A 12,611-nucleotide genomic window follows, 5' to 3' on the forward strand; every position below is an offset into this window, starting at 1 on the left:
AGATTTGTAGTTCTAAATGAACGTTAAAAGCAGTCCCACGGTTGTTCGAACAGCGTCAGTAGCCACCATACGCAAGAGAACCAATTGAACTACTTTTTTGTTGAGATTTACCACAACGGCGGTTTCAACACGGCGCTGGGCCTACGTAGCAGACGAAAGCGCGCGAATCCCCGCTCTGACGTCATACAGGCGCCGTTCGCAGCGCCGCCATCGGTCGCACACCGGGCCAATAGCTACCAAACACGAATAGACGTTGTACAAGCTCACATATATCACTACACAATAAGCACTACTTCTGTGAAGACACGTTTCACTTTCGTGTTATACCGATTCCTATGACGGAGGGATCAGCCATGTTTTTTTTTTAGAAATGTTTCTATGGCGTGCTATCACTTTCGCGTATCTCTGGCTAAAATGATTTAGTATCACGATCTTGCCATCTAATATATGAGATGGTAATATCCTAGAGATGTGGTGTTTTACGGCTTGTACGAATTGTGTAAATCATTGTGCGTGCAACATTGCGTAAAGAACTGTTTGTTTATATTTAAGTTCAACATGGCTAAACTCAAAAATATTCTACACAGCAACCTAAGAACGCATGGCTCCTGTACAGTGCTGCAGCAGTAAAGTGAGGACCATTTCGTGGGAATGCATTTGAAAATTGTTTATTGTATAGTAATCTGTACAGCTGAGCATCTTTCATACAATGCACGATGGCACAATGCTTAAAAGTAGCTATACAAAGCAAATACTGCTTAAATTGTGCTTCTTAAAAAACCCTGGTATAACGAGCACATTTCCTTGCACAACACCGGCACTACATGGCTAGTGAGAGCACAGGAGAGAAATATTGTACAAAAATACCAGATGCCCTCATACCATCTGCATGTGCATATATATAACATAAAAATTAAACATCATACAAGGCCACGAGTGATGCCCACTGTTTTCGTGGTGATGAACACATCCTATTAACACAGGTGTTTGCCACTACACTATTATAGCATTCCTTAGAAAAATAGGCTGACAACCTTCTGTTATGCCCCGTTTTCATAAGATACTACCCACAAAACAGGTTAAAAATGCAAAAACGCTTTTTTGTTCAGTAATGTAACCGTGAAATTATATATACACTATTTACAAGACCCATTGTACAAAGTAATTTGGCAGTGCATCAACTGACAGACAAGAGTAAAACTTGAAGAAAGATATATACAACAAAAAGGAAGTTGAGGAAGTGCTATCTGCGAGAATCCTTGGGTTCTGGGTAAGCTTGCACGTGAACCGTGACATTCACTGGTGCTGAATAGGGCACACCACGAAAAGAACTTTCCCGCGGGACACTCAGAGAAATGTCCGACGCACCAACAGAACAATGCACAGACGGCACTGTAGGACAAATTCCTTCCTCGGGGAATGTGAGGGATCTCCGTGCCCCTTTCTTCTGCACACTTGAAATGCACGACTTGCCATTACTACAGGCAGGCTTCGAAGCAGGATTCTCGCAGTCCGCGTAATTCCAGACTTTGCTCTTGCCCAGCAAAGGAAAGTCGTACGAGGGCGTGGACTGGAGGACGTGGCTGCTGCAACTCTTACTGTAGCACTGATCTCGTTCCCACGGACTGCGTGATATCGCCTTCTGTACGGGGCTCTTGTCTTCCAAGTCGTTAGAAGCACCATGCATGTTCACCTTATCTGTATCGGCTGCATCCGTGGAGGTTCTTAGGGGAGTGACAGCTTTAGAAGACTGATCCAATACTGACGTTGCCCGTTTGCAGCCAAAACTGAACATGCGTTCGGATCTCGGGTCCTGATCATCGATGACATGAGATTTAAAAACAGCATCTGACATGTAGGATTTGTCTTGCGAATATTGAAAGCAACCTCCTGCAAGTTTGTGTGGTGTTTCGACGCTTTCCATTTCAAGCGTGCTACACAAGTGCTGAGGCAGACGATGTGCTGCCTTGGACATGGCACTCCGATTCAATGTTGAGTGTTTTTCCCGCAACCAAGTGGATTCAAACACGTTATCAGAATCACACGACATCTCCTCCAAGCGAAGTTCAAGGTGAGGTGGACTCCCAGAACTTTCAAAGTTGTTCTGTATGCTAGACACGCTTGCGAGAGTGCTGAGCGATTCCTTTGGCGCAGCAACCGCTTTCCTGTAGCACACTTTCCTGACTGTCTTCGAGAAGGAAGGAGCTGCGGTGAAGGGCACAAATCCACTGCTGGTCGTGCGGACGTGACACGCATCGTCGTCGCCGGCTTTGTATTCCTGACCGCCAGGGGTGGACAACGCCGTTGAGGTGCTCTGCATTCGAGACTGTAGTCGTCTCAGCACCTCAGCCCTTTCCTCCGCAAGCTTCGTCAACTTTTGAAGCTCGTTGGTCGTGCTTCGAAGCAGTCGCTTTGCTTGAAGCACGGCAGCCTTTTTCTCATCAAGCTTCGACGTGACATCCTTCAATTCTTGGTCTAACTTCGATCCTTCTTGCGGTGACACTTGCGAAGCAACGCTGCATACGGACACCTCTTCGTGGCTTCTGTTGCCAGACGACATGCCCTGCACGCCACTGTCGGCCTTGCTGCCACTGCCGGCGGGCGTAGTGCTGTGGAAGTCAGTCTGTGGCAAGGGCAGATGACCCCCGGAAGTGTCTGTTCCTGCTGTCATATCCCGTGACACCTTACTGCTCAGAACTTCAATTAGCATATCCTTGTGCCTCCCTTCCGACTGCAACGTGTACACCTGATGTTCCAACTGTGCGATTTTCTTCTCGTGCTGGCCCATGGCCACAGTAAGGTCTTGGTTTAGGTTTCTCTCCTTCTCGAGAACAGACATGAGATCCTGATTGAGAGCTTCCTGGCCCTTGAGCCGCGCTTCAAGCTGAACCTGTGGGTGCACAAAAGAACCACGGATATCGCTTTTTTTTTCTTGCGTAGTCACTTTCTTGCGCCTCATTCTGTGCGAACCACAGTGCCAGCAAGTACTAGCAGTGATGGTCTGGGGTTATGAACTGTACGAGCACACGCTAGGTTCAAAATTCAAGGTGCATACTGCTGGTTGATTAGAAATGCTAACTGGTGCTGTGCATTCATAAATATACCTCCTCCTTTCACCAATGAAAACTAGAGCTCTAGTTGCATCAAAATGTGAGAATGTGTGAGTTGGTAAAGATTCAATTTTTAAAGGCAGTGCACAACACAACAATACAACACAAAGACGACTAAGATCTGACACTGCATTGTACTCAGTGGCGCAGCCAGGGGGTGGTACACCAGGCATGTGCCCCTCCCGAAATTTCTTTATGCCATAGACCACAGAGCACAAAATGACACTCGAACACAGACACTAGCGTGCGTGGCCCCCGCTTCGAATCAAGGACGTGCCCCCACCGAAATAAATTTCTGCCTACGCCACTGCTTGTACTGATTTGGTGAGATAGCCCAATGTGGTGGTTTACACTCAACAAAGACAAGCTATAACCAACTTCAACCATTTTTAGAGCTTGTATACTTATATTTTGTTTTCCTTTAAAGGAGCACCGACACAAAAATTTTGCACCTTCTTTTTTTATGTTGCAATATATAGCTTATGATCCACTTATCACGGCTGCAAACCGCATTTGCGCGAGTGCGTGACGGTTATTTATTTAGAGACGTTTTTAGAGCGCCCAGTCGCAGTTTCGGTTTCAAAGAGCACCGAGCTAGGCAGCACTACTTCCGGTGGCTGGGTTAACGTAGCTAAAGTCACTGGAACGGGAAAAGTACCGCGACCGTCCTGCCCGCCGCCATATTTGGTCCAGCGCGGCCGAAGCTGGGGCGGTGCGGTGTTGTTTTCACGCGGAGTAACGCATGTTTTACGCATTGCGTGTGCTTTTCCAGCCCCAAATGAACCATACGGTTGTTCTCTAACTGATTAGGAAAGAAATAGCGGAAGTTTTCACTTTCCTACACGCGCACGCACGCGTACTAACGCAATAAAAAATGCGACCTGCGCGGCATTTACGCGCTCGGCTGTCGGCATTTATTAAATGCGAAGCATTTCTTAGCGAACTTCTGCGACTTTGAACGTATCTATCTATCTATCTATCTATCTATCTATCTATCTATCTATCTATCTATCTATCTATCTATCTATCTATCTATCTATCTATCTATCTATCTATCTATCTATCTATCTATCTATCTATCTATCTATCTATCTATCTATCTATCTATCTATCTATCTATCTATCTATCTATCTATCTATCTATCTATCTATCTATCTATCTATCTATCTATCTATCTATCTATCTATCTATCTATCTATCTATCTATCTATCTATCTATCTATCTATCTATCTATCTATCTATCTATCTATCTATCTATCTATCTATCTATCTATCTATCTATCTATATCTATCTATCTATCTATCTATCTATCTATCTATCTATCTATCTATCTATCATCTATCTATCTATCTATCTATCTATCTATCTATCTATCTCTATCTATCTATTCTATCTATATATCTATCTATATCTATCTATCTATCTATCTATCTATCTATCTATCTATCTATCTATCTATCCTATCTATCTATCTATCTATCTATCTATCTATCTCTATCTATCTATCTATCTATCGATCTATCTATCTATCTATCTATCTATCTATCTATCTATCTATCTATCTATCTATCTATCTATCTATCTATCTATCTATCTATCTATCTATCTATCTATCTATCTATCTATCTATCTATCTATCTATCTATCTATCTATCTATCTATCTATCTATCTATCTATCTATCTATCTATCTATCTATCTATCTATCTATCTATCTATCTATCTATCTATCTATCTATCTATCTATCTATCTATCTATCTATCTATCTATCTATCTATCTATCTATCTATCTATCTATCTATCTATCTATCTATCTATCTATCTATCTATCTATCTATCTATCTATCTATCTATCTATCTATCTATCTATCTATCTATCTATCTATCTATCTATCTATCTATCTATCTATCTATCTATCTATCTATCTATCTATCTATCTATCTATCTATCTATCTATCTATCTATCTATCTATCTATCTATCTATCTATCTATCTATCTATCTATCTATCTATCTATCTATCTATCTAGCCGCCCACGACTTTCTGCTCTCATGGCCGTTTCGTTAATGGGATGTACACCAAACTTGTTATGGCATAATATGACTGTATGAAGAATATAAATTACAGATGATAACATGAAAACACTGACATGTATGCCATGTACGGCATGATTTGAATGCCACGCTCATGGTGTGCTCGCGGCCGCTTCGCTAGCTTGACACACACCAAAATTGGTATGGCGTGACAGGAGTGTATGACGAAAAGTTACTGGTTATAATGTGCAAATCATGACAGGCACGCCATGTAAAACATCCTTTACATGACGTGGTCTCGGAGCGCTCGCGGTCGTTTAATGAAATACATATATACCAAAATTGATATAACGAGATATTTCTGTATGACGAACGTTAGTGACAGGTGGTCATATGTAAATCAGCCTTACATGAGGTGCGTGCCAGCGAACCGGCCGCGAGAGCATCATTAGCATGGCATGTAAATGATGCCTTACATGACATGCGTGCCATTATTTTCATCATGTTACCACCTGTTATTTCTGTTCGTCATACAGTCCCGTCACGCAATACCGATTCGGTGCATATCAAGCCAGCGAACCGGCCGCGAGAGCATCATTAGCATGGCATGTAAATGATGCCTTACATGACATGCGTGCCATTATTTTCATGTTACCACCTGTTATTTATGTTCGTCATACAGTCACGTCACGCAATACCGATTCGGTGCATATCAAGCCAGCGCACCGGCCCCGAGAGCATCATTAGCATGACATGTAAATCATGCTTTACATGACATGCGTGCCATTATTTTCATGTTACCACCTGTTATTTATGAAGGAAAGAGGATTACTTTTAAGGGCTCGTTCTTGGTTAGAGACAATATTAATGAGAACTAACAGGCAATAATGCCAAAGAAGGTATAGAGGATGTTACTCGTTGTAATTAGGATAAAGTGTGAAGAAAGTAAAGTGGAAGAAAGGATAACTTGCCGCCGGCAGGGACCGAACCTGCGACCTTCGAATAACGCGTCCGATGCTCTACCACTGAGCTACGGCGGCGGTCATCCTCCCGTCCACTTTATGGGGTATATATGTGCATTTAAACATGGGAGTGTTAGTCAGCGCCAGTCGCAGCCATGGCGGCGAGTGTGGAACACTCTTTTTTTGCCTGTTGGCGTCACATAGCACGTGATCTTTTTACGAGCTGGCAGCTGACCAATAATCCCTCGCATACTACCTGGAGGCATTATGTCTGCCAGAACGAGACCCTCGCTATGAATGAAAGACGATTACTTTTAAGGGCTCGTTTCTTAGTTAGAGACAATATTGTTACGTGAGTTACGTGAGTGACGAGTCGCTTTTACAAGTCGCTATTCACAAGATGTATTTGCAAGAGCGGCTGTAGCGCTGACCAGTCCGGCTCCGAGCTCGAGCAGCTAGCGACCTTTCGCCCTCTCGTCGGGCGCACACGCGCGTCGACAATATGAATTCCGGCAGCCTACATGTAGCATAACCCCCGGCGGCAAAGGCGCCGTCTCGGCGCATCTAGACGTCAACGTCATTGGGCGAGTGGTACTGCTTCAGGCGTGCGACGTGTACGATGTCGCTGGCATGCGGGGTGGATGAAGACGACGGGGCAGCAGGAGCGATTTCATAGGTGACGGGAGTCACCGCACGAAGCACTCGGTATGGCCCTGTGTACCGAGAGAGCAGTTTGTCGGACAGGCCAACGTGCCGGGTCGGAGACCACAGCAGAACCAAAGAACCGGGCGAAAAGTGTACGTCGCGGTGTCGTTGATCATACCGACGGCGTTGGTTCTCTTGGGAGGTCAGAAGGCGAGTACGAGCGGCTTCGCGTGCATGAGCGGCCCGGCTGATAGCGTCCAAGGCGTATTCAGTGGTCGGAGCTGCTGGCAACGGAATGACTGTATCGAGGGGCAATGTGGGTTCGCGGCCGAACAGCAGGAAAAATGGGGAGTAACCAGCCGTGTCATGGCGCGAGGAATTGTAGGCAAATGTCACGTACGGTAGAGCAAGGTCCCAGTCGGAGTGGTCTGAGGAAACATACTTTGAAAGCATGTCGGTTAGGGTTCGGTTCAGACGCTCCGTGAGGCCATTCGTTTGCGGATGGTACGACGTAGTGAGCTTATGCCGCGTTTCACATGAACGCAGGATGTCCGCTATGACTCTCGATAGAAATGTGCGGCCACGGTCCGTGAGCAGCTGGCGTGGAGCACCGTGTTGCAAGATCACGTCGCGCAGAAGGAAATCGGCGACATCTGTGGCGCAGCTTGTAGGAAGAGCTCGTGTGATGGCGTAGCGTGTGGCGTAGTCTGTGGCCACAGCTATCCACCTGTTGCCAGCAGAAGACAGGGGAAAAGGGCCGAGTAGGTCCAAGCCGACGCGAAAGAAGGGTTCGGACGAAATGTCGAGGGGTTGAAGGCACCCAGCCGGAAGCGTCGACGGTGTTTTGCGGCGTTGACATTTCTCACACGCCGCGACGTATCGTCTGACGGAGCGTGCGAGACCTGGCCAATAGAAGCGACGGCGGATTCGGTCGTATGTGCGAGACACACCAAGGTGACCGGCAGTTGGAACGTCGTGAAGTTCGTGGAGTACAGCCGAGCGGAGGTGTTTGGGTACAACAAGCAGCAGGGGTGGTCCGTCTGGATGAAAGTTGTGGCGGTAAAGTGTACCATTCTGGAGTACGAACGAGCGATGAGATCGGTCCGAAGGTGAGGATTCAAGGCACTCGATGATAGCCCGTAAGGATGCATCACTGCGTTGCTCGTCGGCTATGTGGGTCAGTTGGGAAACGGTGCACACGCAAGCGTCGGTGTCAGGGACGGTGCGCGACTCGCCAACCGGATAGCGAGATAGGCAGTCGGCGTCTTGATGCAGGCGTCCAGACTTGTACGTCACTGCAAAAGTGTACTCTTGCAGTCGTAGAGCCCAGCGACCAAGTCGACCTGTGGGATCCCTTAATGATGAAAGCCAGCAGAGCGCGTGGTGGTCGGTGACTACGGAGAAGTGAGTGCCATATAAATATGGACGGAACTTGGAGACCGCCCAGACAAGAGCAAGGCATTCTCGTTCGGTGATCGAATAGTTGCGCTCCGCAGGTGTAAGGAGGCGACTAGCGTAGGCGATAACGCGGTCGTGTCCCTGCTGACGTTGGGCGAGGACGGCTCCGATCCCGTGACCACTGGCATATCAGTTCGGACCTCAGTCGGGGCGGATGGGTCAAAGTGGGCCAATATGGGTGGCGTCGTCAAAATTGTGATGAGGTGAGAGAAGGCGGCAGCTTGAGTGGACCCCCACGAAAATGGGACGTCTTTCTTTAGAAGATCAGTAAGTGGTCGAGCGATTGCTGCAAAGTCTTTCACGAACCGCCGGAAATAGGAACAGAGTCCCACAAAACTCCGAACATCTTTGGCGGATTGGGGTACTGGAAAACTGGTGACGGCACGAATTTTCTCAGGGTCCGGCCGCACACCAGAAGCATCGACGAGGTGGCCCAACACTGTAATCTGTTGGCGGCCGAAGTGACACTTCGACGAGTTCAACTGGAGGCCAGCATTGCGGAAGACGTCGAGAATAGCCGACAGACGCTCAAGGTGGGTCTCAAATGTAGGTGAAAATACGAGGACGTCGTCTAGGTAACAAAGGCATGTTGACCATTTGAACCCTTGTAGCAGAGTGTCCATCATGCGCTCGAACGTGGCTGGGGCGTTGCATAGACCGAAGGGCATAACCTTGAATTGGTACAGGCCATCGGGAGTGACGAAGGCGGTCTTTTCTTGGTCTTTCTCGTCCACGGCAATCTGCCAATAACCGGAGCGAAGGTCTATGGATGAAAAGTAGCGTGCGCCATGGAGACAATCGAGAGCGTCATCAATGCGGGGCAAAGGATACACGTCCTTTTTCGTAATTCGATTTAGATGCCGGTAATCGATGCAGAAACGCCACGTGTTGTCTTTCTTTTTAACCAGGACGACGGGTGACGCCCAAGGGCTCGATGAGGGCTCAATAATACCTTTAGCTAACATCTTGTTTACTTCTTCTTGAATAATCTGGCGCTCCGATACGGACACCCGATACGGTCGACGGTGAATGGGAACAGCATCACCTGTGTTGATACGGTGCTGCACAAGAGAAGTTTGGCCGAGTGGTCGGTTGTCAAGGTCGAAGATCTCGCGGTAAGAAGCCAAAAGGCGGATGAGGGCGGCTGATTGCGCTGGGGGGAGGTCTGGGGCAATCATGGGGCGTAATGCCATGTCGAGGCTTGTGGCATCGGGTGGGCGACAAGGAAGATTGGAGCATACGTCTGCTGCAAAAGAGGTGACTTGGTCATCGGCTAAGGACTGCAACGTCGCGATTAAGATGCCTTGAGGGAGGACTTGCTTCGTGAAGCCGAAATTTATGACGGGGAGATGTACCCGGTTAGCGGCTATAGTTATGACGCAGTGAGGCACAGTGATGTCACGTGCCAGAAGTACATCAGTAATCGGCGTGACGACGTAGTGCCCATCCAACACGGATGAAGTCGTTGTTAATTCGGCGAATGTTAGGGCTTTAGGCGGTAGGCGGATGAAATCCGTGGTGCAGAGGCTGTGTGGAAGGTCGGGGTGAATATCTGGCTGAAGAGGAAGGTCCAAGCAAAGAGTACCAGCGGAACAGTCTATCAGGGCAGAATGGGTCGATAGGAAGTCCATCCCTAGGATGAGGTCATGAGGACAATTATGGAGCACCGTGAATAGGACAGGAACGTAACGGTCGGCGATGCTTATACGAGCTGTACACATTCCAGTGACAGGAACAGTTCCGCCATCGGCGACGCGTACAGCTTTTGTAGTAGCAGGCGTGAGGACTTTTTTCAGTCGGCGACAAAGACGAGCACTGATTATGGACACGTGAGCTCCAGTATCGACTAGAGCCGTCAAAGAAATACCGTCCACATGCACATCGATGAGGTTCTTGTTCGTAGGAAGCGTCAACGGAGGATTTGGTTCAGAAGGAGATGATGCAGCACTACCTCCAGGAGCTGCACGATCTAGTTTTCCGTCGGGTACGATGCAAAGTTGGGCGGCGAGGGGTGGCGGCGTGGTTGGGGCGACGGGGAACGACGGCGTTGAGGGGACGGTGAACGAGCAGGAGGGCGGCTGTTAGGTGTGTCACAAGTAGGGTCTGTACGGCTGGGCGAATACCGGCGAAGATCTTCATATGGGCGGGAAGGCGAGAAAATTGGGTCCTATATGGCGGCGTCCAAGTGGCGCGGCAGTAGCGGGAGACATGACCAACGCGGTGGCACCGGAAGCAGATGGGTCTGTCGTCGGGAGTTCGCCATTCCGCTGGGTTGCGAGATCGTGGAGGAACGAATGGCTCACTTCGAGATGCATTCATGGGCATTGGTCGGGACGAGGGGCGAGAGACGGGGCAGGCGACAGGGAACCCGAGGTTGGCGAATTCTTGTCGTACGACCGCCTGAATAACGGAGACCGCGGGGGTTGGTTGTAAAGTGGCATGGTCGAATGGAGAGGGCTGGAACGGCGCTGGACTTGCCGCTTCAAGTTCCCGTCGAACGATACGCGTTACACTCTGCTCGAAGGGCGGTGTAGCGGCGGAATCGGAGCAGGTGGACGTGGCAGCCGTGTTTGGCAACCGAGAAAATTGAGGGTGCACACGACGGCTTTTGGCCGTTTCGAAACGGCGGCATTCTTGAATGATGCGGTCGATAGTCGAGACGTTGGTGTAGACCAGCAAATGGAAAGCGTCGTCCGCGATGCCTTTCAAAACGTGACCCACTTTGTCAGCTTCGGGCATTGCCTCGTCCACTTTCCGGCAAAGAGCAAGCACTTCTTGTATGTAGGAGACATACGACTCAGTAGGCGACTGTACACGGGTAGCGAGCTCTTGTCGTGCAGCTGCGTGGCGACCGGTCGGGTTCCCAAAGATGTCACGTAGCTTCTCCTTGAACGTCTCCCAGCTGGTGAGCTCGGTCTCATGTGTCTCGTACCAGATGCGCGGGGTTCCGTCCAAGTAGAAGAGAACGTTAGCGAGCATCATGGTAGGGTCCCACCGGTGAGTTTGACTGACCCGTTCATACAGGCGAAGCCAGTAGTCGACGTCGAGGCCAGGTTGCGCGGAGAATGTCCCGGGATCGCGGGGGGTGGGGACCGCGGACAAAGGTTGTCGTAGGAGCCGCAGATGGAGATGGGGACGGGTTGTCATTGGAAGGCCATGGCGAGAGGCTGGATGACGCGGCCACTGCGGAGCTGCGTGGTGAGGACGGGGAACGTTCCACCTCCACCAAATATGTTACGTGAGTTACGTGAGTGACGAGTCGCTTTTACAAGTCGCTATTCACAAGATGTATTTGCAAGAGCGGCTGTAGCGCTGACCAGTCCGGCTCCGAGCTCGAGCAGCTAGCGACCTTCGTCCTCCTCGTCGGGCGCACACGCGCGTCGACAATATGAATTCCGGCAGCCTACATGTAGCAATATTAATGAGAACTAACAGACAATAATGCCAAAGAAGGTATAGGGGATGTTATTGTAATTAGGATAAAGTGTGAAGAAAGTAAAGTGGAAGAAAAGATAACTTGCCGTCGGCAGGACCTGTTATTTATGTTCGTCATACAGTCACGTCACGCAATCTGTAGCAGTCAGTTTATTGTGATTGTTATATGTGAGCCCAAAGGCGTCAATTTTACGCCAAACATAACTAGAGCTGCCCGGGAATGTTATTGTGCATGAACCTTCTGCGGCAACCACGCGAAACAAGCTGCACTAGTGCAGGGGAGACGCAAACATTCCCCGAAACAACATTCGCGAATTCTTATGAAACGCTTACCTCACAAAGGCGGGTGTAAGTCGTGGGACTGAATTTTTCCCGATCGCATTTGTGCAGCACACAGCCTGTCGCTTGGCAACCTTGCCCGTTTCCCGCCAGTTGCTGCACCCAAAAGCGCAGCATCCAGGCATTCTGCAATACCTCGACAGGCTTGCGATAAAGTGTCAAAATGATACGGGATGTCGTAATCTTCCTGCATGCTTTTCTGAGGCTATGAAAACAATCGCCCTCCGAAGCGCTTTGCGTCGCGGCCGGGAGACACTAGCGAGGCGAGCGAGCTGGACCATTTATGTGGCGAAGCCGCGGAAACGGCGCGGCGGCGAAGAGAAAAGGAACGCGGTACTTTTCCCGTTACAGTGACTTTAAACGTAGCTGGCCAAGTAACCACGCAAAATTGTGACGTAGGCGGCGCGCGAGAGCGGATCCACAAGCTCGCACCAGGTCAAGTGGCGCCAGCTATGGAGGATTAGAAACAACTAACAAACGCGTACCTATGTCCTCCGAGCCTTCGGAAGCGCCCATCTCGACTCACTAAGCCTACAGCATCGATTATTTGACTATGGCTCTCAAAAACGGCGCCGAATCAGGACGAATACATTGCTGTGAAGCTTAAGGACATAAATCTAAAGCA

General features: G+C 48.9%; 1 protein-coding gene across 1 annotated transcript in view; it reads right to left on the reverse strand.

The window, feature by feature from the left end:
- Positions 1–502: 502 nt before the first annotated feature.
- Positions 503–12,611, reverse strand: part of LOC119382631 (uncharacterized) — a 34,816-nt gene continuing 22,707 nt past the window's right edge. Inside the window, exon 8 of the mRNA XM_037650418.2 lies at positions 503–2,890. Coding sequence (XP_037506346.1) covers positions 1,244–2,890 — 1,647 coding nt within the window. The 3' untranslated portion in view covers positions 503–1,243. The remainder of the gene's footprint in view (positions 2,891–12,611) is intronic.

This window comes from Rhipicephalus sanguineus, chromosome 2, assembly GCF_013339695.2.
Source record: "Rhipicephalus sanguineus isolate Rsan-2018 chromosome 2, BIME_Rsan_1.4, whole genome shotgun sequence".
NCBI classification, from domain to species: Eukaryota; Metazoa; Arthropoda; class Arachnida; order Ixodida; family Ixodidae; genus Rhipicephalus; species Rhipicephalus sanguineus.